Raw genomic sequence first — 23,299 nt, forward strand, 5'->3', positions numbered from 1 at the left:
AGGGAGGGGTGTTTGGTGTGTGTCTGTGATAGCAAAGGTGCCGCTAGAGCAGGGATCCACGTTCTGAAAAGGGTTAAGTGTGCCTGACTGAGTTGATCAAATTCAGTGGTCCAGGTCTTTTTCTCCATCCATGAGAGAGAGAAAGAAGGAGAGAGAGTGATGACCGTTGACAGGCTTAAATAGAGGCTTCCATGCCAGGGATCAAACGCCATCCCTCTTCTCCACTCTCTCATTAAGATGGAAAACCCGAGCGCCGCCATCCGATCCGTCTCCATTTTTCCTCAAAGGAGTCTAACTTGAAAGATCTGCGCCTGTCGGATTTACAATGGTGGGCGAGTGGTGTTTACTGAGACTCGACCGTGCCAGAAACAACAGTCAAAGAAAATAAATGGAGCCTGCCTAGTGTTTCCACAGGAGTAAGGAAATATGGAGCGAGACTTGTGCCTTGCTGTTTGGTAATTAGTACCTAAACATCCCTGTCCTTGGATCCCATCGCTCACGTCCAACATTTCTGCAAGCTGGATAATATACAGTGGAGCATTAACGTCAAACACGTCTGGTCATGGGGTCTGGCACGCCACATTAATCTGTTTCTACACTCCCAGTGGATCTAACAGTCGCTGGCCTTGGCCACCTTAGCACGGGGAGTCCACATAGGCGGACAGGTACTCGCACACGGCGCACTTTTATAGCCAGGTTTACTAAACCTTTTCAGCTCAGGCATAAATTGTCTAAATTGAGCCCCGCTCTGAGACCTGAGCTGATTAAAACAAACTGGTGTGTTTGACGTGTGAGGACCCACCAGAAGCAGACCTGTGATCCAATTAAGGGCCATAGTTTAAGAAATACTGCACACATACAGACCTCAGTGGTGCTTACCATAGATATTGTACCCAGGAGACGGACCCATATGTTTCAGCCTGAGGAAAAGTTTACTTTGATCTCATACTGTAGAAACCCTATATTATCCATGTACTTTAACGGCAGGAGCAGCAGAAAGGGCTTTGCTTGTTGGTTCATCTCGTACAATATCCTCGCTGCTCTTTCAGTTTGGTCACCGTCATTAGTTTGACGTGAAACAACATCTAAATGTTATTTATTGGCTACAATTCTCAAAATGAATGCTTTTATATTTTTCTTGTGTCATACAAAGCGATAAAAGGACATGTCAAATACTTGAATGGAATGATAACAAGGCTGTTTCCATTAGTGAAAAAATAACACTCATATTCGCTACTTATTCCAGATCATCTTTAGATACTGGGCTTGTCTCTGATCCATCTAACACTTATTTATCACATTTTAGAAACATTTGGCTTGTATTTCCTTTCATAATGGCAAGGAATTGTCAACTGCCTCCTTAAATAGAGTGATAATAAGTGAGAGGTACAAATAGTTTGAGCAGAAGTTTACCCTCCTTCTCCAATGACAAACCCCTATATTGAGAAATTCTATGTGACATCAGCATCAACCTATTGAGAAGGTGGCAGCTGAGAACCTGCATGCCTGAGAAGGAAGTGTCTAATCACAGCACGCCGGGCAAACGACAAAAACCATGTCATAACAGTAGATCATGTTTAAAGAGCTGCGGAAGACGAGTCCTCATCCCCTTCCACTCGGAGACAGAGAGCGATCTAAGAGAGTATCAAATTCTCCGCAGGTCCCCCAGCCCTCCTCCGCTCGCCTGCCCTCAGAGGCTTGAGTGACTTGTGGTGAGTCTTGATGGGGATTATTGATCTGCCTGGCGCGCGCCTGCGGTTTCGGCGCAAGACTGACGACCTCACCAGAGAGAGTTCTTGGCAAACGTCGGCCCCTGTCTAAGATCAGCGGTAGAGCCTTGTAGAGGCATGGACAGGTCTGTCCTGGCCTGAAATGTGGGCTTTATGAGCTCGGAGCCAGGTGACCAAGACATTTTTCTGTGTATTTAAATAATCAGGCCCGAATTTCAGCAGAAGATAACAACAAACATATCTGATTGGCTTGTTGGACAGGAGTAGTTGGAATGGGTAACCATGTCTGCAGACAGCAAAGCCCCGAGGTATTTATGCTCTCCGTTAGACTTACTGGTTAGAGTTTCTGTTCCAGTCGTGGACCACATTAAATAATCCATGGTCACTGGAGAAGGATGTGGACACTGTGCTAATTATGTGAGATGATGATGTCAGGTATTGATACCTACTGTACTAGTGAGCCAGAATATTTCCCACTATGCCGTGTTCCAATGTATATAACCGCGCTGTGGCGACCACACTCGCTATACGACCACACTCGCTATACGACCACACTCACATCCACATGTCGGACATGTCTGGATCCTCAGCAGCCCTCACACATCCGCACTGTCAGACGGGCTCTCACTTTATCATTCATAGTTTTAAATCATCGCTTCGCCTGCAGGAAACACGCAGCATTTTATTTTCCAGTCATAAACCATAAAACTTGCCTCTAACACGAGTTATGATCCTTGGAGACTGAGAGAATGAATGTTTAAAGCAGAACCAGACACGATGGCGGGCATCTTTCTTCCCCCTTTTCGCCTGGCATCCCCTCATGGCTATGGTCGTGTGGTGGATTTTCCAAAAAGCCCAATCATGATCTTAATGTCACCAGGGTTGTATGTCATTTAGCAGTGAGCTGGATCTCACTGCTCCGAATTACCAGTCCATTGGTTCTCAATTAACACTCGCCTGATAACATTTGAACTGCCCTTCATCTGACAGGAAGAACACATAGGGCTACTTCATGTTTAAGTTAAAGACAAAGATGGGACCCCTGCCCACATTTTTGACATTTTATTGCCTAGCTGAAACCTATGGAAAAAACCTGTTTTGCATGAATATTTGGCACCGATCGAACGTTCATGCTGTCTAATGTTCTGTACACTCGGTGGTGCTGCAACAGTTTGACAGCCGAGATGGTGTATAATTTGAAACACTGACATGAGCGGAGGCCTTGGACAAAGAGGTCTTTTGTTTGTGTGTTTGGTCGCTGTCCATGGTCCTGACACTCACATTTCCCCAGTAATTCCGTCTTCTTTTTTCAGGCAGTGGGGCCATGTATCAGATTGCAAAATCTGAAATGGCAGAAATCCTTAAATGTATGCTTTTTCATGTTTCATAAGTGCACTTTTCTCTGAGCTGCGTTTCACTTAGCAGCAAATGGTTTCGGGGAATCAAATGTTTCCAAAGCAGGCTAAAGACACGAGGTTGCTTTAATCTAGTGATGAATGGATTCTGGTGCTGGATGTCAGGACGCCTTACAACCTACCATGTCTGTGAAGAACTGGGCCGCTGCCTGGATGCTGCTCGCCTGCCAATTGATAATTTCTTTTATTACGGTTCAAAAGTCTCGTTTACCTTCCCCCCTCTCTATGAGGATGAAGAACTTTTAATATCTGACATTCATTCACGGAGCAAAACTTCTTCTACGGGCTGAAGTCCACAGACGCAGAACGTGGGGTGTTGGAACTTTAGTACGAGCAGCACTAACATTATAAGAGCTAGTTTGGCCACATCCAGCTTGCCTGTGGCTGTATGGAACACCATATGGGTGGGCCCCTCAACCCGGTCCCTAAGGTTACATAAAAAAAAGCCACTAGAGTGCGCCAGAGTACACAGTTATTGTTGACTCAGTTTGAAGTTCTCCTGGAGTTGGAGGGGGGTTGCTCAATTACAATCAGATCAAATTAAGATCTGTTTTGTGTGTTTTATTGTGGGCAGGTTCCTCAGCACAGAGATGGTCTTCCACTGAGAAATTAAGGTGGCCCTTTTCCATTAGTTAAAATTAGATATCATTAGATTAGAAAAGGTTCAGGGAGGTCACGCCGAGTCGACAGGCAAAGCCCACACTAGAGAGTTCATTGCCCTGAGTTTATCTCTGGACCAAATGAGAAATCAAGATGCATAGATTCCTGCAGAAAAGTCACACAAACACATACCCACAGCCCTGTTAGTGCAGACGGAAACATAGGCAGAGATATACTGCTAGTGAGTGGTATGGGACCCTTGAGGATCACTTCCCGCCTGAGCTGCTCCCCTAAAACGTTTGGAGAGGTCAAGTAAACAGTTTGTATGGGCTGTCATCTCTGTGTGTGTGTGTGTGTGTGTGTGTGTGTGTGTGTGTGTGCACAGTCATCTGATTGGAGTGGGTTTGTCTCCTCATAAACTCCTGTTTGTGTTCCTCTCTTGTGGTTACATAAGGAAGAGAGTGCAGTCCTCTTTCTGCTGCTGCTGCAAAAACGATATGACCTGGTATAAAAATCAAGCACACATCATCACTGGCATCATTCTTCAACCACTAAATTCAACAGGGACAAAAACTCCACACCAAGCCCTCTTAAATGAGTCTGCCTCGGCTCCGCTGTCTCTCCTGTGCATGCAGGACATTATGCAAATGTATCTGGGTGTCTGGGTCCCGTTGCTCCTCCGGAGTTCATTATTATAATTGCTAGACATGGCTGAGAACGCTGCAAATGTGAACCTGAAACCAGCAGGATCCTTTTTTTCCATGCAATCTATATTCAGGGAAATCCTGAAAATGTTTCCAATCTGAACGCTAAAAAAACATAGATCTCCTTCTCTTCTCTCTCTGTGTTTCAGCATGTGTACGTGTGTGCGTGCACACTTAGATTGGCTCTATTATGTCTTGGAATAATGTAAAACAGCTTCCCTGGGTCTCCCTGTCTCTGTTCATGTCTCCATCTCTCTGGTTTCGCAGTGTACCTTTGAAATGATGCCATGACAGAGGCGGTGGCAGTAGTAGTGTTCTGGCTGAGCGTGCCGTTAGGGGCCCCAGCCTTAGCCACTGTCCAAAGACAATGTTGGTGCAGACAGAGCTGCAGACCAGAGATGACACCGTTAAAGTGCTTCTTGTGCGCAACACGTTAAGAGATCTGCTTAACTGTTCCAGAAGTGTGGACAATGTCAAATGTTATAGGAGAATTAAGAGTACTCTCAGACAGTTGTGGTCCTTTATATTTAAATACAAATTTCAGCAGAAATATAATCCAAATATGAAAACATTCAGGGGAATGAGCTCGAGACACACACTTTTTTATTTAGGGTTTGTGAGATCACCTGGTAAAATAACCAAAAGGCAAACTTCTCCTTCTCTCTCATTATGAATAAAATACAATCTAAGAATATGCAGCCTGAATATTTTTTATTTCAAAAACTGGATAAAAGATGTCTCCTACAATCAGTTATTGAAGGCACCACAGTTGGATGGGTTGTGGTGTCAACAAAATCTTGTTTTGCAAACAAGTATTGAATTGCTTTAAAGATAATTGACAAAAAATGCCTTCTGTGTCAAACTCTTCACATGACTTGACTACAGTGTATGTATGCAACGTCTATCACTAAATAGTTGTGCACTTTCTTAACATGTTATCTTCAAAGGTGGGCCTCGCCAAGCTACATTTTGTACATCACACATATGAAACAGCCAATCGCTGTTTAACACGCAAAATACCGACATATAAACAGGCCGTTGGCAGTTGGCACAGCACGGACAAATAAACTAACCTGGAAACTCTACCGCTGAGGGGACTTAATTAACAGCAGAGAGAGAGAGAGAGAGAGAGAGAGAGAGAGAGAGAGAGAGAGAGAGAGAGAGAGAGAGAGAGAGAGAGAGAGAGAGAGAGAGAGAGAGCTAAAGTTAGCATTAGCATACTAAAAGTGACAGCCAACATTTGAGCTTGCATTTTTGGTACGTAAACCACACTCATGAACTTCCTACAAGACTTACCAAACACTCCCACCATATGTTATTGTTTGTTTCACAACCACTCGCACTGTATCAACCACTGCAGTTACAAGCTAGCAAGCTAACACACAACATTAACAAATATAAGATGCTAAATATACCCAATATACAAGCTGTTAATAAACTTTTCAATCAATCAATCAATCAATAAAATACATTTACCATTCTAATACGACTGCTAGTCCCAGACGGTAGTGCACAACAACCTCCTTTTAATAACACATATTTCTGAATTTGTATAATGCAGTCTAATGGATAAAAATGGATACAAATAAAGCAGACGCAGAAACATTTCTCCAGATCACGAGACTGGCGGGTCTTTGCTCAGACTAGCGCGAGCGTGGGCGGGGCCAGATCCAGAATTACTATGAGTAATGAGTAAACAAATATATTACTTCCGGCCTATTTTTTGTTTAATTTTTTGTTTGTATGTGGAAAACTATAATATAATAATGTTAAACGAAACATATATAATAAAAGAGTATTATATATAGTATAAAACTTACCTGGAGGCAGATGAAAAGTAGTTTTTAGATAATCTCTATACACATGCATATTGCCTTTTTTTTAAAAAATTAAACAAAAACGTATTTCAGTGAAGAGAGGAGATTAAGAGCAAACATTAAGTTACAAAATTCCTATTTTATTCTTAAAATAAACAACATGTACAATCACAATGCCAATTTCACTCAATGTTGTCAGGTCTGTATGTCCCTTTAAAAAAAAAAACGTACTTGATGTTTGTGAAACACCAGCAAAATCTAATGGGGTCTCCATTAGCTTTAGATTCCTGACAAGTGTTCATGAGAGAAGAAGCATAACAATATACATAACAAGTAAACGTAACATAAGAGCAGGGTAAGGTATGGTTCCTGGATATCATACATGTGGATCATTAAATAATACAAGGTTTTTGATGACAGTTTTTATACAATATTTAACCAAAAGAAAGAAAAATGACAAACCTCTTGTGTTCTGATGAAAAAGAACACAACACTAACAAAAGCAGATAAGAACAAACTGGGATGTCAGTGCTGCATTGATGTGTAAACAGTTTTTAAAAGACCATTTCCTGCCTAAAGTTTGGAAAGAAAAAAGCTGATTAAAAAAAGGTCCAACATATGTGCATAGTTACTATGGAGACATTAACCAAATTTGTATTGGAAAAAAGCTTTAAAATCACAACAATCTAAAATGTTTTATTTGCTTTCTCGTGTTACACTGTAACAGCAAAATGATTTTTCGTTTGGGCTGGAGCAGTTGGGGAAATGTAGTTTGACATGTTCAATTCCATTAAGTGAGTTCAGAACATCCTCTGCAGAGACTGGAAAACAGGCGCTGCGTGCAAACCTTCAATGAAAAGCTTGAAGTCTGATCCTTGGACAGGGCCATGTTTTTCTCAGCTTTTTCAAATTGGGTTATTATATTACCTTCATGCACTGAATATCATATTGTATGAAAGCAAGAAAAACGCTTTTTTTCAAACAAATACCAACTGCCTAGTGAGATCAGATTCAACTCCAATGTAAATGGCTTGTTTGGCCAAGTGTTATCCATTTTGAGTGTGCATATGTGTGTGTGTGTGTGTATGTTTGACTCCACTGGTGTTATATCTGCACTGAGGACCAAAACCGCGAGCCCTGCTGGCAGCCTGCCGCAAGTGCTGCTAGAAAATAAAACAAGAAATAAGTGCTTTATGAAACAAACATACACAAGTCTCCCATATTTTTTGGTTACCAGTTTGCTGCCAGCAGCTGCATCCAATCATTTCGGTTTCTGCACTTTTTTTTCTTTTAACCCCAACACTTATTTAAAAATCTCACATATTCATTTTAAATGGGAAAATATCAGACCTCTGCCTCAAACTGTTGCCACAGAATGATTTTAGATTGTGACTCGGATAAGTGAGGAGAAATCGGTTAGGTAAACTATGTCAACAAAAGCAACAAAAATAAGGAAAATAAATAAATGTCTGAAGGAATGTCACAGTCTCTTTGTCTTTAACGGTGATATTTCTCTTCCAGTCTCAGAGACTGAAAGAGATCAATTCAAACAAACAAAGTACCCGTGTGTGTCACACACTAAGACAAACTTTTTCAAAGCTATCTTCTGCACATGATATGAACGCTACAATAGACTTGGCATGTTTTTTCTGATAATCTTGACAGATGATTCAGCCACATTGGATATGAAAAAAAAGATATGCAGATCTACAAAATCTGTATTGATTTGAGATCAATGGATAATTCCAGTCCTGAGGAGTTCATGTATCGTAAAAGAAGCAAACCTTAAAGTCTGACCCGCTGAGTGCACCATTAGGCGTGGCACCATTATAGAGTTTGTATAAATGTACCATTTCTTATTTGGACAAGAAGATTCATATGTATCTGTGTGCATGTCAGACTAGACCAACTAAAGAAATCAGAACGAATTCCCCCTAAAGGATAATTATTTGTTCCCCCATTGAAGCTCTCTATCATGGTTTGTTGCCAAGAGGCACAATTCGAGTTATTGCTCAATAAATACCAAAGGTTTCATTCCGAGCCAAATGTGTGTCAACGCCTAGCGAGTATGTCGGGCTCTTAACGTGTGGAGCAGTTAAACTGAAAGTTACACCAGGAGAAAACATGTTGCAATACTCTTTGGAAATTACATTTCATATTCGAAACGATTTAAATCTTTGGGTACTACAAAAGAAATTAAAAGCTCTCACTTATTTAAATTACTTATCAAAAAGAAAAGAAAATAACATAATTTTAACTTAGTCATATAGATGCATCAAAAATATTCAGATTACACTTCTTTGACTCAAGTTTCAAATACAATACATAATTTATGGCTTTATAAGTTAAAACTAAGAAAACGCCTTAATCTACATCCAAGTTTCACCCACAATATACAAGTTAAATTAAATGGTTTAAAGCAAATTTACTGTCCATACCACTTGAGGTAACATATGTGTTACTCTCATCACTTGCTACTCAGTGCCTAACTTGCATCTTGATATTGTCGTAGTACAAAAACATGCTCTGCAAAAAGCCTTATTGAAATACAAACACAATACAAAAGAGGCAGTCTTATACAAATATTGTTGAAGCATCCCTTCGCTTGTGGATTATAATGAAATCTAAAGAATGTCTCATCCACTTGGGCCTAGTATACCACAATTGTCTTGTCTCATTATTGCTGTGAGAATGACTCCCTTTGTAGTGCCTTGGTCAAAACACATTCCAGGAAGACGAGTCCATACAAGTCTGGCTTTTTTCTTTTTTTATCTCAACCTTCATTTCCAAGTACCAGGAAGAGATAGCTGATGAGAGCTCAAAAATCCCCTTTTTAATTAAAAAATAAAGGTTTTGTGCTTTCAAACCATGACATCATTTGACTTCCCCTCTCCGCCCCCTTTGGTTTTCTTCAATACGGCCTCCAGACGGCTTCATCCATGCGGCCCCCGGGGTTGAGGACAGTCGGGGAGTTACTGTGGCTCCCGTCGCCGTCCACGCCTCCCTCCGTCTGGCTGGGTAAGTTGGGGTTCACCAGGGAGGTGCCCGTGGAGGCGCTAGTGCAAGGCGGGATCATCCTGGAGGGCGAACGATCCCCGCCGGGAACCATGGAGAACTGGTAGGAGCCGGAGGACGCACCGTAGTAGAGATAGGGCGTGCTGCTGGTCTGGAAGGGGCCGCTCTGGCTCTGGGTGGAGCCTGGGTATGGGGGGGGAAGGTAGGTATGGTAGTGCGCGCTGCCCAGCGACATGGCGGAGGTGACGGGCGGGGTGTAGGTGAAGCCGGTCGGGTAGTGCATCCTAGGGCCCGTGTAACGACTATCTGTGATGGAGGAGAGGCTCGGGAACTGGCGCTCAAACTGACCCGGGAACGGGCTCAAGTCAGAAGAACCTGTTGAAACATAAAAAACATAATTACTTTAAAATTCGCAGTAAAGCACACATCATTATAGAAGCAGAAATCGTTTCATAGCGGTTTGTCAGCTTTGATTTAGTGAAACTTGTATTTTTGGATACTATACGTAATTGAATTGAATAAATTAGTCCCTTGAGGGGCTAAACAGTAGTAAACTGAATAGAATGTAATCAAATATTTCAAGCCAAAGAAGTGTATTAACCAAATTAGGAAAATACTTTAGCTAATGGATGTTGTGTGCAGAGCTATAAAATATTATTAATCGAAAAATATTATCATCTTCACTGGAGTTTTCCAACCCAGCTCTTGAGGTCTGATGAAGTTAACAAACACATCAGAGACGTTGTGCGCATGCATATCCCTTAATATGTTTATGCCTCTGCATATTTATGTTTCTGTGTGTGTGTTGGCACATGTCTATCTGTATAACTGTTTATGCATGCAAATGTGTATGTGCAAACGGTGTGTGTGGGTGCATGTGTTTGGTGGGGGGGCTGATGGTGTGTATGTGTGTGTGAATACTGTATGCACATAAAAAAGCAGTTGGGATGAATCAGGAGCTGCACATGTGGAAACACTTTGAGCAGAAACAGTTTCCATGAGATCCATAATGAGGCAGGGCTGAGCTCTGATGTGGCTCCTCTCCTCGCCTCCCATCGGCTCCAGCCTGTGTGTGTGTGTGTGTGTGTGTGTGTGTGTGTGTGTGTGTGTGTGTGTGTGTGTGTGTGTGTGTGTGTGTACGTGTGCATGTGCAACAAGCGAGTGAGAGCTGAGAAGGAGCTGCTCCATCTCACCCTTCGTTCCTCTCTTTGCTTCATCCCTTAAAAAATACCCGAAAACCACTAACTGGCTGTGGCGAGCTTTGCGCTGGGCGCAGAGTTTAAGGAGAATAGGAGGTCCTCCCCCTCTCGCACTCCCTCCCTCCCTCTCGTCTCCTCTCAGTGGTTTAGTCCAGCCATGGTTCTCTTATCATAAATCACCAGGCGTCTTCCGTGTCACCATGTCTGCTGTGAGAGGACAGGGGGTGGCGGGGAAGAGGAGGGAGGAGGGGGACGCAGTGTTTATGTGCAGGGAGGAATTGCGAAGCCGGATTTGTCGCTAGAGTCAGATAGCATATGCTGCCAATTAAGCCCTTTAAACTTCCTCTTTCCACAAGATCCGTTTGATTCTAACAGAAATAGTAGGTGATTGTCTCCACTGTGAAGGAGCACTGTGATCACAGACGTGACCGGCTCTGTTCAATAAACTCCTGATTCCTGCATTCAACATTTGGCACTATTTTAGTCCTCAAAGGGGCCCTGTGATGATGAGCCAGATCGATCTTTATTAGCTTAAAAGAAACCAGAGTGGAACCATGTCAAAAATATTTAGAAAGGGTTTTTACAAAGTCTAGAAGAGCATCACTTCTGAATTAGGTGTTTTTACTTGACTGATGAACTCTTGCAACCCATTTCTTAGCGACTGTGACATTTCAGATGAGCTGGATTGTGTGTTTGTGTGTGTGTGTGTGTGTGTGTGTGTTTGTGTGTGTGTGTGTGTGTGTGTGTGTGTGTGTGTGTGTGTGTGTGTGTGTGTGTGTGTGTGTGTGTGTGAGTGATTGTGTATGAGTGTGACGCCGCAGAGTTTGCTCTGGAGCATCCATATTCTGCTCGTACTTGTTGGTATGTTTCTGTGGCTGGATTCTGTTACAGCGCAGCCTGGCGAGGTGTCAACTTGATCTGCAGAGATCTGAGAGCCTTAGTCGCATCACTTAGAAGGCATTAAGTGCTGGAGGTGTGCGAGTGGGCCAAGGTGGGGGGAGAGGTTTTTTTTGTTCGAGTCTGTGTTTGTGCGCATGCACGTGTGTCACTGAGAACAAAGCCTGACGCTCATGAGATGAAAGCAGAAGGGAAAGACCAAAGTAATCATAGCTGACAAGGCAGCTGGCTGGATTTTAAACCCTTTCTAATGCAGAGTCACACGGCTGTGTCGCGTAATCACTCACCCTCGTTCAGGGCACACACCCACACCCACACCCACACACACACACACACACACACACACACACACACACACACACACACACACACACACACACACACACACACACACACACACACACACACACACACAGGAGTGTGTAGTATGTTAGCACAAGAAAACAGAGAGAGAAAAAAAAAGCAGTGTAGGGAAAAAAACTCTCATGGCAGTGAGTCAAACAGGTGTACGGGGGAGAAACTTGTCTGGCGGCATGTAGGGAGTTTAAAGGAGCTTTCAGGTTGGGGGAAAAAACAGAGACAAATTGGAACACAGATGCTGCCGTTAAGGCAAACACACTGGCTAAGTCAATTACCCAGAATGCCTTGTGAGAGTGCCGTATTGCTATAAAGACACTTTATTTGTCAGCCTGTTATTATCCCTGGGCCTGTTATTACCCATACTCATCTGGGATCAAAGGCTTGGAGAGGGGAAAAACGGAAACAATCCTTTTTTTTCTTTTCTGTCGTCCACGCCATCCAAACCGCTCTCTGGAGAGTCAGTGGGACAAATCTTGTAATTTGAGAATGAGCCAATAGCAGCTCGCTATGTATGTAAGTCTTTGGTAAATGGTAGCACATGGATCTTTTTGTAGTCTTTGTTTATGTTTCTGCTTTTGAGTGGGAGCTTGTCGTCTATCGCTTAAGAACATGTATTATCTGGATCATTTGTGGCGATTTAAGGAGATAAAGTAATGGATCTACCTGGCAATCGTCTAGGCACGTCACTGATGGCAGGCAGGCCCGTGCCTCGGCTGGAAGAGAGGGGGGTGGTGGAGTGGACGGAGGGGGACGCCATGGGACTCAGGTAGGACGGGTACGTCTGTTCATACGACCAGGGAGGAGAGGACTGGGACTGACGAGGGTCTGATGGGGAGAAGGAAAGCGAGGTAAGGAAAGGAAGAAGGAGATAAATAGATATAAAAGACAAAGAATAGTTACCAGTGGCCCATCGTCTGGTTGATATGTTCATTTACTTTGGCAAATTGACCAAAGATTACACAACTGTTGAATTCTAGTGTCTCTGTCCTTAAGTTTAGAGGTAAGTATCAGTTGGACGCGTTATGCAACATCCTCCGTAATGACACATCTAATGTTTACCTTCCAAGAGAAGATCTTCCTGTTTGCCTTATAAAACATTGTGCTCGCAGCTGAGGACAGAGAGCCTTGCTGGCACACAACCAAGATGTAAACACACTGGTAGACAACCAAGAAAACAACCGCCACACACACTTTATTGTGTATGTCTGTGTTGCAACAGTATCGGAGAGCATGAGAGTTGCTCGATATTGCATTTTATGGGATCTATTTGTATGTGTTATGATGGAATTAGCTTACTAATGTGTAGTGATTTACAATCTCTAACTCAGGGATTACTGCACAGGGTATGTGCCAGGAGTTGTCGACATGCAACAGAGATTAAGAACATATTGAGTAAGCTTTAGTTTTTGGTATATGTTGTTATTAAATGTGCATTAAAAGTAGTAAGCACGATAGCAGAGAGGTCAAAACAGCAAGAAGTTTGAACAAACGTTGAAAGAATAGTTATCTAAAAATGATGAGTTAACAGTTGAAAAAGCTGGCTGAAAGTATTAATGGATGAAGGTTTGAAATGGTTTGGTTAAAAAAGAAAAGAAACAGTTCAAAAACTAAGCTAAAAGCCATGGATTCATAATTCAACTAGATAGATCAATTCACAAACATTTAAGATAGTTATCCAAAAGTAGAAATGAATAAAGGGTTAGTATAGTTAAAAAAGGAATAGATAAACAGTTAAAATTGTTAGCTACAGTATAAGTACAAAGGGATAAATGGTTGAGATAAAATCATGTTTACACAATAAAAAAAATTAAAAACTGTTGTGGTATGTACTACGAATGCAAATGCGACACAACTAAATAATTGAAAGTTCAATTGTATGAAAACATTAATATCCACTTTTATATAATTGAAAGTGTAAAATGAACTTTAAACCCATTGTAATTTGTGATGAAAAATCCTGTTATTGGGGGAAGGCCGGACAACAAAAGGTCAGGAACCACTTCTTTAATCAAAGCTGAATTTGGATATAAACTTCATCCTTCACCTCTAAATATTTACTCTGGAGATTTGTTTTGCTCACATGCAATTAAGGTCCAGTCCAGTGTATAATACTCTCTGCCACACGCTGTCCAACCATGCCTCAAATGATCCACTAAGTAACACTACAAAGCCATGGCAGACACTAACTAAGAGCTAAATGACGACCTGTGACGAGCCTAGGGAGGTGTGGAGGATCATGTAGCAGCCATCCCCAGCCGTGAGAGATGGTGTTACCTTCTAGGATGTAGATTGATAGAGTGACATGGAGCAGAGAAGGACAGATGATCCAGGAGGCAGTGGAACATACTGCACTGAGCGTTCTCTGGTACCATCAGGATGTGCACATGGCCCCAGAGTGGGTTTGATGTTTCCCCTCACATACAGTAGAGTTGAATACACTTTGTGACTTAGCCTTCTTGCTTTTTAAGTGATATGCTTTAGGATTTTGGACAAAACATTTAATATTTTGATATTTTTGAAAAAATAAAATGTATGCGTGGACATGTTATCTGAAATCTGAAACATTATAAGGAATATTTTCAGATATTTATCTTAAAGTCACAACATTACAAACTCATTATGCTTAAGGACATAACCTAATATAAAAATAAATTGATGTAAACCTAACAAGTTGTCTTGTTTCTTTTGAAGTACAATCTTTTTTAAATGTTATAATACAGCAGACTGATCATGACCATGTGTATATATAAATATACATGATATATATAAATATAGCCCATATATATGTTGAATGATCTCCCAGCCTAAAATATATGACTTATTAGGGTCATTGTAGGACATACAAAAGAAATATAATTTTAAATATTTGTAATTCTGGATAACATTTTTCCTTTGTCACTCTATTAAAAATGTACCCGGTTAAGGTTTTGTTTTATAACCCTATTTAATGAATCCTGTTCAATGACGGGAGCCACTTGGGGGAGCCAACCCATTTCATTAAGGGGGTCAGAGGTCAATAGCAGCTCCAGTTCACTAAGATCCTGCTCTACCACACTTCCAAAGAGTGGATGCTTGCTGTAATGTTCTTAAACTCTATCTTTTCTGTGTCTGAGACTAGGAGTTGAGAACCGGCTGCTCACCTGTTATCTGCGTCTGTCCCTGCGGGTTGAAGGAGTTGTGCCCTGTGTTGAGACTTTGCCGGGGGCCTTGATTGGGAATGGCCACCCTCACCCTCATCCTCTCGAGCTCACTGAGGCGGTCTGAGAAGAGCCCAGTCTTTGGAGGGTCCTCGAGTTTCTGACGATGTCCTGGGGACACAGGAAAAACAACTATTTATTAGTTAGGAAGTTTCAAGGTGCAGGGGAAAAAACTGTACTTGATAATGGTGTTTATGCGTGCTGTTTTGTACAAATCATTGTTAGTTTTTTCTCTTGGAAAGAAGGTTGTCAAAACCAAGGGGTTCTCCATAGTGTCAAAATGACTCAGTTCTTCTGTGTGCCATGCCTAACCTGGTAAACACAGTGGGTGCTCCTAAACAAAGAGAAGGTAAAGAGAGGCTTTTGGGATGGGATGCAACTACATCCTGCCAACTAACAAAGACTTAACAATCATCTCTCACCTTGCATCAGAGCATTAGAGAGAATTACGAGTGTGTGAGACATTGCACGTATATTTAGTTTTAACCTGAGGCTTCTTCATCAGGTAAACACAAGCTCTCACGCCATCACACAATTATCCCCACAGGAGTCGTAACTTATGCCAAAAATGTATATCTTTTCCGGCATTCCTCTGCCAATAGTTGTACACCCTTTATTGCCCTGATTATACTCTCATCTCTTTTGGGCTAACTCCAGACCCCTTCAATATACAAATACATGCACATTGCAAACACACAGGACATCACAAGACAGTGCGTCAATTGTGACCAATTCTATCCCAGCAGCCATGTGGGCCCTATATTAACAACCACAACAAATATGTTCCCATGGGGCGCAGGCATAGACTATAGTTTAGCTAAGGTGGGGTAGAAAGAGAAGCCTGTGCACACACAGTCCTTTTATCACTGACACAGGTCTATGTTGGTGCGTCTGTCTGGTCTCGCACTAGTTCTCCTGTAAAGGCGGTAAAGTAAATATCAAACAGAGGTGGGTAGAAACTCCTGCTGTGCTTGGCGGGCCTCCAGTTGGCTCAGGCAGAAACAACGAGCTACTTCAGAATCCTGCCCAACCTGCCTGCTGCCTGGGAACAAAGACCTGACACTACAGTTACGGTAACGATCGGTGTCAAGTAAGGAGATCATCTCTCTTTGCAGATTCTTTTGTCCCTTCAATATCAAATAAAAACACCAGAAGACATTACAAATAATCATTTTAATCCTCTGTGTATTATTTGTCCATTACAGCAAGTCTGGAAAAAATATCAACCACAGAAATACTTTTATCAGATCATCTGATGCTTCGCAACAAATTCATTTATTCCGAACAACTATTATGGAATTCTGACTTGAGAATGGCAGGAGTGAAGATGCAGCCAGTGACAGTCAGACAGACCATGATTTGTTTTTATTACAATGACGTTACCATACTGGCATCATCAAGTTCAAATAAACAGACAATCTCATCATCCGCTTCTTAACATAGATGACTTGGAAGGGGGATAATAAGGGCTACTTGCAAAACCCTCAGCTTATTGAAGTTTCTTTTTCTTCATAACATAATTCATGGCTATATTTCATTAATAATATTTCTCTGGATAATTTGTGCCTTACTTTGGCGTTCCTCATCACTCTATGCAAGCTGTGCCCAGTCAATCATAGCATTTCCATTTTCAACAGACCAAATTTCTATTCTAAAAAAGCCTCGGGACACAGTGCGGGCTTTGTGCACAGGCCGTCTCCTAGTGATGGGAATAAATAGCAATGGGAGACCGAGGGAGATGAGGGGAGACAGAGAGGGACAGAAACGAGGGGGAGGAGGCACATGGAGAGGAAGAGACCCTGATGACCAGTAAATTAAGAGTACTGGATTGAGCTCAACCAGTCAGCAGACACAGTGGTGAACACAGAGCACAGCGAATAGTGAATAGTTAAAGGGTTTAGGATTTCGACTTGTGTGAGGAAGATCCCAAAATACAGACAGATATTTACATTTATATTTAAGGAGATAAAGATAGATCAACATGATAGATAGAAGATGTTACTGGTAGCTTGTCACAATTTCAGCAACACTCAGCAACCTCCCTTACTGTCAAAATACCTATGGATGCAACCCAGTTTTAAAGGAAACCAACGTATTTCTTCTCCTATAGGAATGCAGCATGTCAACCACCACATTCAGGTCCAATTTACACTGCAAACAGCCAGACCTCAAGTCCATTAGTTTAGCCTGCATTGACAGTAAATACAGTTTTTCATGAGTTAATTACACCTTTTAGACGACAACTGTTGCCAAACACAAGACGTCTCAGCTGTTTTATCGGAACCCTAGCAGGGCGGAGGAATGAGCCGGGGGTATTTAAAGGAGCGGGAAAGGCGGATGATTTCACTGCCGTAGGGAAAGTCCCTGAGATTCCCATCATCCCTGTGAAAACAGCGGAGATTTTCGATAGCGCCTGCCACTTTCCTGCCCAGCCAGCCGCCGGAAACATGGACAGATTCAGACCAGATGTGAGCAACTTGCACACACGCGGAAACACACGAAAAACACACACACACGCAAGAATGGATCTATGCAAACACACGTCTGCGCATGCAATCATGAGTATTTGCACACAGGCACCATGCATACACCTTTGCACATGCACTTACAGTACAGGCCCAGGCTTGCACATACACAGTAAAGAGATTAATAATGATTAGATAACGCCTCTATAGATAGTATCTGTAATCACACAGTTGCACACTGATCCTAGAATGTTATTATTTCAGCCGTCGCAAAGACATAAGTCTGGATTCAACTCGACCCTTCGGATCTGATAACAGTTAGTAATGGCAAGTAGGCAAACAGAATATAAGTCCTCTGTAATTAATGGCAGCATTAGATTTGATCTGAGCCTGAGCACCGAGATTTTTGACGAACAGTTCCCATATATGTCATGTCTGAAAATATTTCTCCAATCCCTAAGCCAATGTGTTTTTAATGACTAAAGAGTGTAAAGGGATCGTTTTTGGGAAATACACACATTTTCTGGGAGTTAGATCAGCAGATTTATGCCACTTTCATGTCTGTGCAGAGGGATATGTGTAATTTAACGCCACATTTTCACACCCAACTCTTACATACGTAGAAATTTGAGCAATTTTGAACACAGGCTATATGGTGCAAAATATCGGGTTTCCAATTCAAATAAATATTTTATTTAAGCTAGTTAAGTAGTCAATGTAAATAGGTCGATGATTGACATCTGGTTAAGACACCAATTTCTTCATAGTACGACACCTGACTTTGATAGCAGTTTTCTATGTGCATGTTATTTAGTCGCAACTGGAAATGCAAAAAATGCAAAACAAAAAGCAAACAATGCATAGCTATAACCCTCAAAATAATGTTTTGAAATTAACATGGTAACCAGACAATTGAGAATACAAGGCTGTCAAAACAGTAAGCCTGCCTTGGGTCTAAAGGGAATCCAATTTGTAACAAAAGAGATTAAACAAATAAGTGAGATTTAGAGATGCTAGTGGGAACATTTTGTTACATTCAAATTGTGTTACATTTATTTGTAATATGATTCTTAGCTTCTAAGTGAGAAATGTTACCAAAGAGGCATTTATTTTCAACCTCCTCCTAACACCAACACATGAAGTTTCAGATATCACTACAGACACATAACTAGGAAATTATCTTGCCTGCTGCCTGACTAAGGGAGGAAAATTCGGAGCGCCAGAAGATCCTTAATAAATGGGATGATTTATAAATTTGCTGTCACGTCATGCCCTCTAAGCCCTTCAGGCTAGTTTATGATCACTGGGTGAGCTTGGATGAATGTATCTTTGGGGCTGATTCAGAAAAACCCCCATGCTCATGGAGCCTGGGTTGAATCAGCCCGTCTGTGTTTGTATGTGTGTGTGTCAGTCATTTGCAGTGGAACAGCCAGTTAAGTCCATGAATGAATACACTGGGTCCATATTTCACTTTTTTATTTGGAGCCCTCACAGTGGCCATGTTGTTTTTGTGAGCGGTCAGAAACAATGAATTATTTCAGGTGGCAATCTGAAACTGGCAGAGCATGGCTCGAAAGGAAAAGCGCTGAGTGGGTGACATTCAGACGCCTGTCTACTATGGGGGTCTGGTATAGAGAGAGGAGGAAAGGAGGGAGGGAGGAGACAGAAAAGAGGGTAGATAATAAAAACAGAATTGGGAAAAACAGAGAAAAAATGAAGAAGGGGAAAAAGAGAAAAGGTGCGGGAGATCAGGCAGCGAGCGAAGGAGAGAAGGAGACGTAGGGAAAGGGGGAGCCAGGCTGTCGTGGAGCGCTGCCAGCCGTCTGTGTGGTCCATGCGTTCCAGCCTGGAGGAAGCAAGCCAGGCAAGGCAAAGGCACACACACACGCACATGCATACACACAGACATGCACAACAATTCCCAAAGGCGAAACATTTATTGAACACAAAAACACATTATATACACACTTGTACAATATTGCACAAAGTTTAAATAGCACACACACATACAATCACACACAGTTTGGCTTTGGTGTGCTCCCTAAGCACCTCTCTGGTCAAACTAAAGTGTTTTGAACCAAATCCCTCTGAGATGTGTTTTTCTTTAACTGCCAACCGACTCCGGACCCTCTTCAATAATCTCTATCACTTTTATGATTCACTTTCTTCTCCCCCTTCTCACTCTTTATTCTGCTGTCGTGCTCTCTGTCTCTCCCTCCCACAGAATGATTTTGTGTTTTGTGCTGTAAAGGCCTTGGCACCTCTTCAAGGAACTTCACAAGACATTCAACTGACTGACTGCCTCTGGAAAAGCCTGCAGTCTTTTTTTCTCTTCTCTCTTTTTCCCCCTTTCTCCCTCCCTCCCTCCCTCTTTTCATTCCTTTTCCTCCTGATGTTTCGGGTGAGTTTTATTTGTCCGGCTCCCATTGTTAAAAGCTGTTCCGAGTAAGGCAGCAGCAGATAGGTGGGTGTGTAACTGTCTGAGAGGGGAAAAGTATTGAGTCTTCTCAAATCCTCTTTAAGTACCTGGATGCTGTACAAAAGTATATTCGATCCAAGAACATAAAGGTCCTTATGTTAATGTACATAGTTTAAATGGCTGACATTATTTAAAAAGTGTGGAAAAGTTTAATTTGCATTTTGCACCGAGCAAACACGTCTGTTGACAGAAACAAAGCCAAGGCCTTACAGCATGTAATAGTACCCTACAAGTGCATGAAATGGCATGTGTGTGTTATGACACTGTTCAGAGACCTTTTGGTGTCATCATGACAGACGTGTTAATAAAGGTGTCTCACTTACTCTAGAGTCTGTTTACAGCCAAGGAGCAATGAAGGTGACAGTTTTTTTCAAATAGCTATAATGGGACGTAGCCTGGCAACCACTACTATAAGGTTGTTTAGGTGTGTGGGTGTGTGTTTGTTTGATTGCATTTGAGTGAGCATGGGTGTTAGCAGTGTATTCAATATGGTGAAACATATCTCATTTGTGGTGAGCCACAAGGCCCAGGTTAAGGTCCGCTATTGTTTTCTGTTGCATGCTGTCTTTAGTGGGCATTATTCACAAATATAATATCCAGTTTCATTTTTAATCAGATGACATCCAGCTGTATGTATCAATAGCATTTGGCCACAATAGCAATCTTGTTACTCTCATTAATTACCCTTACAAGCTGAATGTCAAAAATTCCTTTTGATTAAATGGCAATAAAGCAAAATTCCACTTTGTTAGGCATATCCCTAAAAACCTTGACAGTCAATTAACGTTTAACCCATTGGTTCCCAAAATGGAGGGTGCGCCCCCTGGGGGGGGGGGGAGATGATGAATCTTCACTAAATGTTCAATAACCCACTCTTAAATAGGGCAGACAGGCAAGATTTTCCTTCTGTTGTATTTATTTGCAATTGTGATATGCAGCTAACTTTGTAGACAGACTGCTGCTACTCCCATTCACTTCCAGAAACCTACTACACTTGCTCCTCACTCTCGCTAGCTTTGCACATGCACACAGGTATTCCCCCTCTCTCTCTTAAAGGGACAGGCGGCTTTACTCTGCATGACCCTACATTATAACACACTGGTTGTGTTTTAGATTGGAGTGGAGATAGATTACCCACTGATAGGTAGGAGAGCCATGACATACAATTTATTTAGCCACATCCTACCTATGAGTGAGCTATGGCCTCAATAGAAACAAAATACAGGCCAACACTGGACAAAAAAGTTTTTTAAAGTCCAAGTAGACTTCCTTAAATCTAAAGATATTCTTATATTGAACAATGCAATTCAAATAAAGTAACAATTACTATTAAAGCTATTATTTTGAACCTATGCAGAAGCATACCTGGAAGTATTATGTGTATGTGTGTGAGTGTGAGTATTTGTGTGTCACAGGAATATTTTGGCTTGGCAGACAGGTCTCCTGGACCACTAATATTGTCTACAGGCCTCTTCACCAAACTTGTTAACACCCTGACCAAAATCGAACCAAAACACGACCCTGTCCCCGAGCCCGGATACCCCCAGACCCTACAGCTTTTAAACCCCAGAGTAAAGACGAACCTGACCGCTAGCCTCCACCGCTAACACATACATCACATGCACTCAGTTATGCAAAGTAACCGCAGCTATATGCCCCAGCGAGAAACAGTAAATGTGACGCCACAATGTTTTTTGTCACCTCCTATGTTTTTCTGTGATCAATTAACTATAATGAGAACAGTGGGTTTGGACAGAAAGCCTAGTATATTGTGTTATTACGGCTCGGTTATTATCACTCAGGAAGTTTGTCTCAGCTGGCCGCAGCCACCGCCAGGAGCAGCTGAAAGGAGACAGAACCACCTATAAAAGCATATTGGTTTAAACAACCACTCCCTGTCTATTAGCTCAAAATGACATTTAATGAGGCCTATTAGCTGTGCTCCAGCACTGTGGCTACACTAGACTAATGACACCAATAACACACACTCTCTCTCTGCAAAACATGACATGTGGGTCCGCGCTTGCAGACTCAGGCGCTATGGGACAGACATACATGCATTTGCAATCATATCTACATGCCTCTACGCTTGAACACACACAGACACATACATGTGTACACGGTTGCTGAATTGTTGGTGCAGTGGCAAACCACAGAGTAACCAAGAGCTGTCAAGCGATTAAGCACAATGGGAGCCACAGAAACCGAGTTAGCCTCCCGCTAATAACACAGTCGCCAGAGGGACCTGACTAACCACTTACCATACCCACACACACACTGTAACCTCTGAGGAAAATCATACCACAGATCTTTAAAACAGGGCCTCAATGATATTCGTCACTTTGACCACGCAATTCATTAGTTTAAACTCAGAGCCACAGTTCAGAGATATGAGCCCCGTTTATTCGCGGGTGGTCCGACTTTTTCCCCCCTCTCTGATATTAGATGTGGAACCGCTGGGGGAAATGACATCCCTCAGGAAGACTCATATGGCTACCACAAGGCTCATCAAACACGCCTACACAAAATATCCTTCCTGAGCTTGACACCCACAACCCCGCAAGTCATTAACAGGGAGCAAAACCTCCCAATAACATCAGGAAAATGTAAAAAAAATTAATAAAACCATAGGGAATGGTTAATTATTTTAGCTTTTTATACCACTTATCAGCCCACGTTAAAATCTTGTGTTATTGTCAGCCTATTTTCCAGAGACAACACAGTGTTTTCACAGAGAAGGGCCACAGAGTAACAGTGTATGTCAAGCTCAAGACAGCCCACTGTTCTTTCTCCGTGTGTCTCTGTTCGGACCCCTCCCTATAGGGGCCCGGAGTTCCAAAGGCCTCCTAATTACCCACTCGTTTAACACAAAATAGAGCTGTAATGGCCGACAAAGCCCCCCCAATGTGTCAATGAAGCGTTCACAGATAGAATCGCAGTTTCAGAGACAGCCGGTGCTCTCAGCTTGGAGTCTCTCCATGCTGAAACCTGGAGGAGGGGAGGTGTGGTTAAGAGGGCACATGTGTGTTTTGCCACCCTCCGACCTCGGCTTAATGACCCCTGAGAGGGAGACGTGTTCTGGCTGTAGTTTCTGGGTAAATTACACCGTCGCTGCAATTCTGACCACTTAACAGCGAAGTAAAGAAGTTCAAGGGTTACCTGTGATGACATACTCCTTATTGCTTAAATTACTGTCCTGGGACTGAAGTTATAAGATGCAGACTTCAACTTTAAAGCTTTGTCTCAGACCACAAATTGAGCAAATAGAAGGGAGGAATAATGACTGAAAGTGTAAAGTCTTTTCACAATGCCCCAATCCCTCACCTTACATCAGGTAATGCTGCCTTTGTCTAGTTTGGTGACTCACAGGCTTACATAAAGGCTTTCCAGACACAAATACAAGACTGCAACTCTGTTAAGA

At 42.2% G+C, this 23,299-nt stretch overlaps 1 protein-coding gene across 9 annotated transcripts in view; it reads right to left on the reverse strand.

Moving 5' to 3' along the window:
* Positions 1–6,385: 6,385 nt before the first annotated feature.
* Positions 6,386–23,299, reverse strand: part of runx2b (RUNX family transcription factor 2b) — a 164,331-nt gene continuing 147,417 nt past the window's right edge. For all 9 annotated transcript variants that reach the window (XM_079643108.1, XM_079643110.1, XM_079643109.1 and 6 more), the window contains 3 exons: positions 14,878–15,045; positions 12,401–12,562; positions 6,386–9,656 (listed from right to left, as the gene is read on the reverse strand). In XM_079643108.1, coding sequence (XP_079499234.1) covers positions 9,178–9,656; positions 12,401–12,562; positions 14,878–15,045 — 809 coding nt within the window. In that variant the 3' untranslated portion in view covers positions 6,386–9,177. The remainder of the gene's footprint in view (positions 9,657–12,400; positions 12,563–14,877; positions 15,046–23,299) is intronic.

Source organism: Notothenia rossii, assembly GCF_949606895.1.
Source record: "Notothenia rossii genome assembly, chromosome: 8".
In the NCBI taxonomy this organism is placed as follows: Eukaryota; Metazoa; Chordata; class Actinopteri; order Perciformes; family Nototheniidae; genus Notothenia; species Notothenia rossii.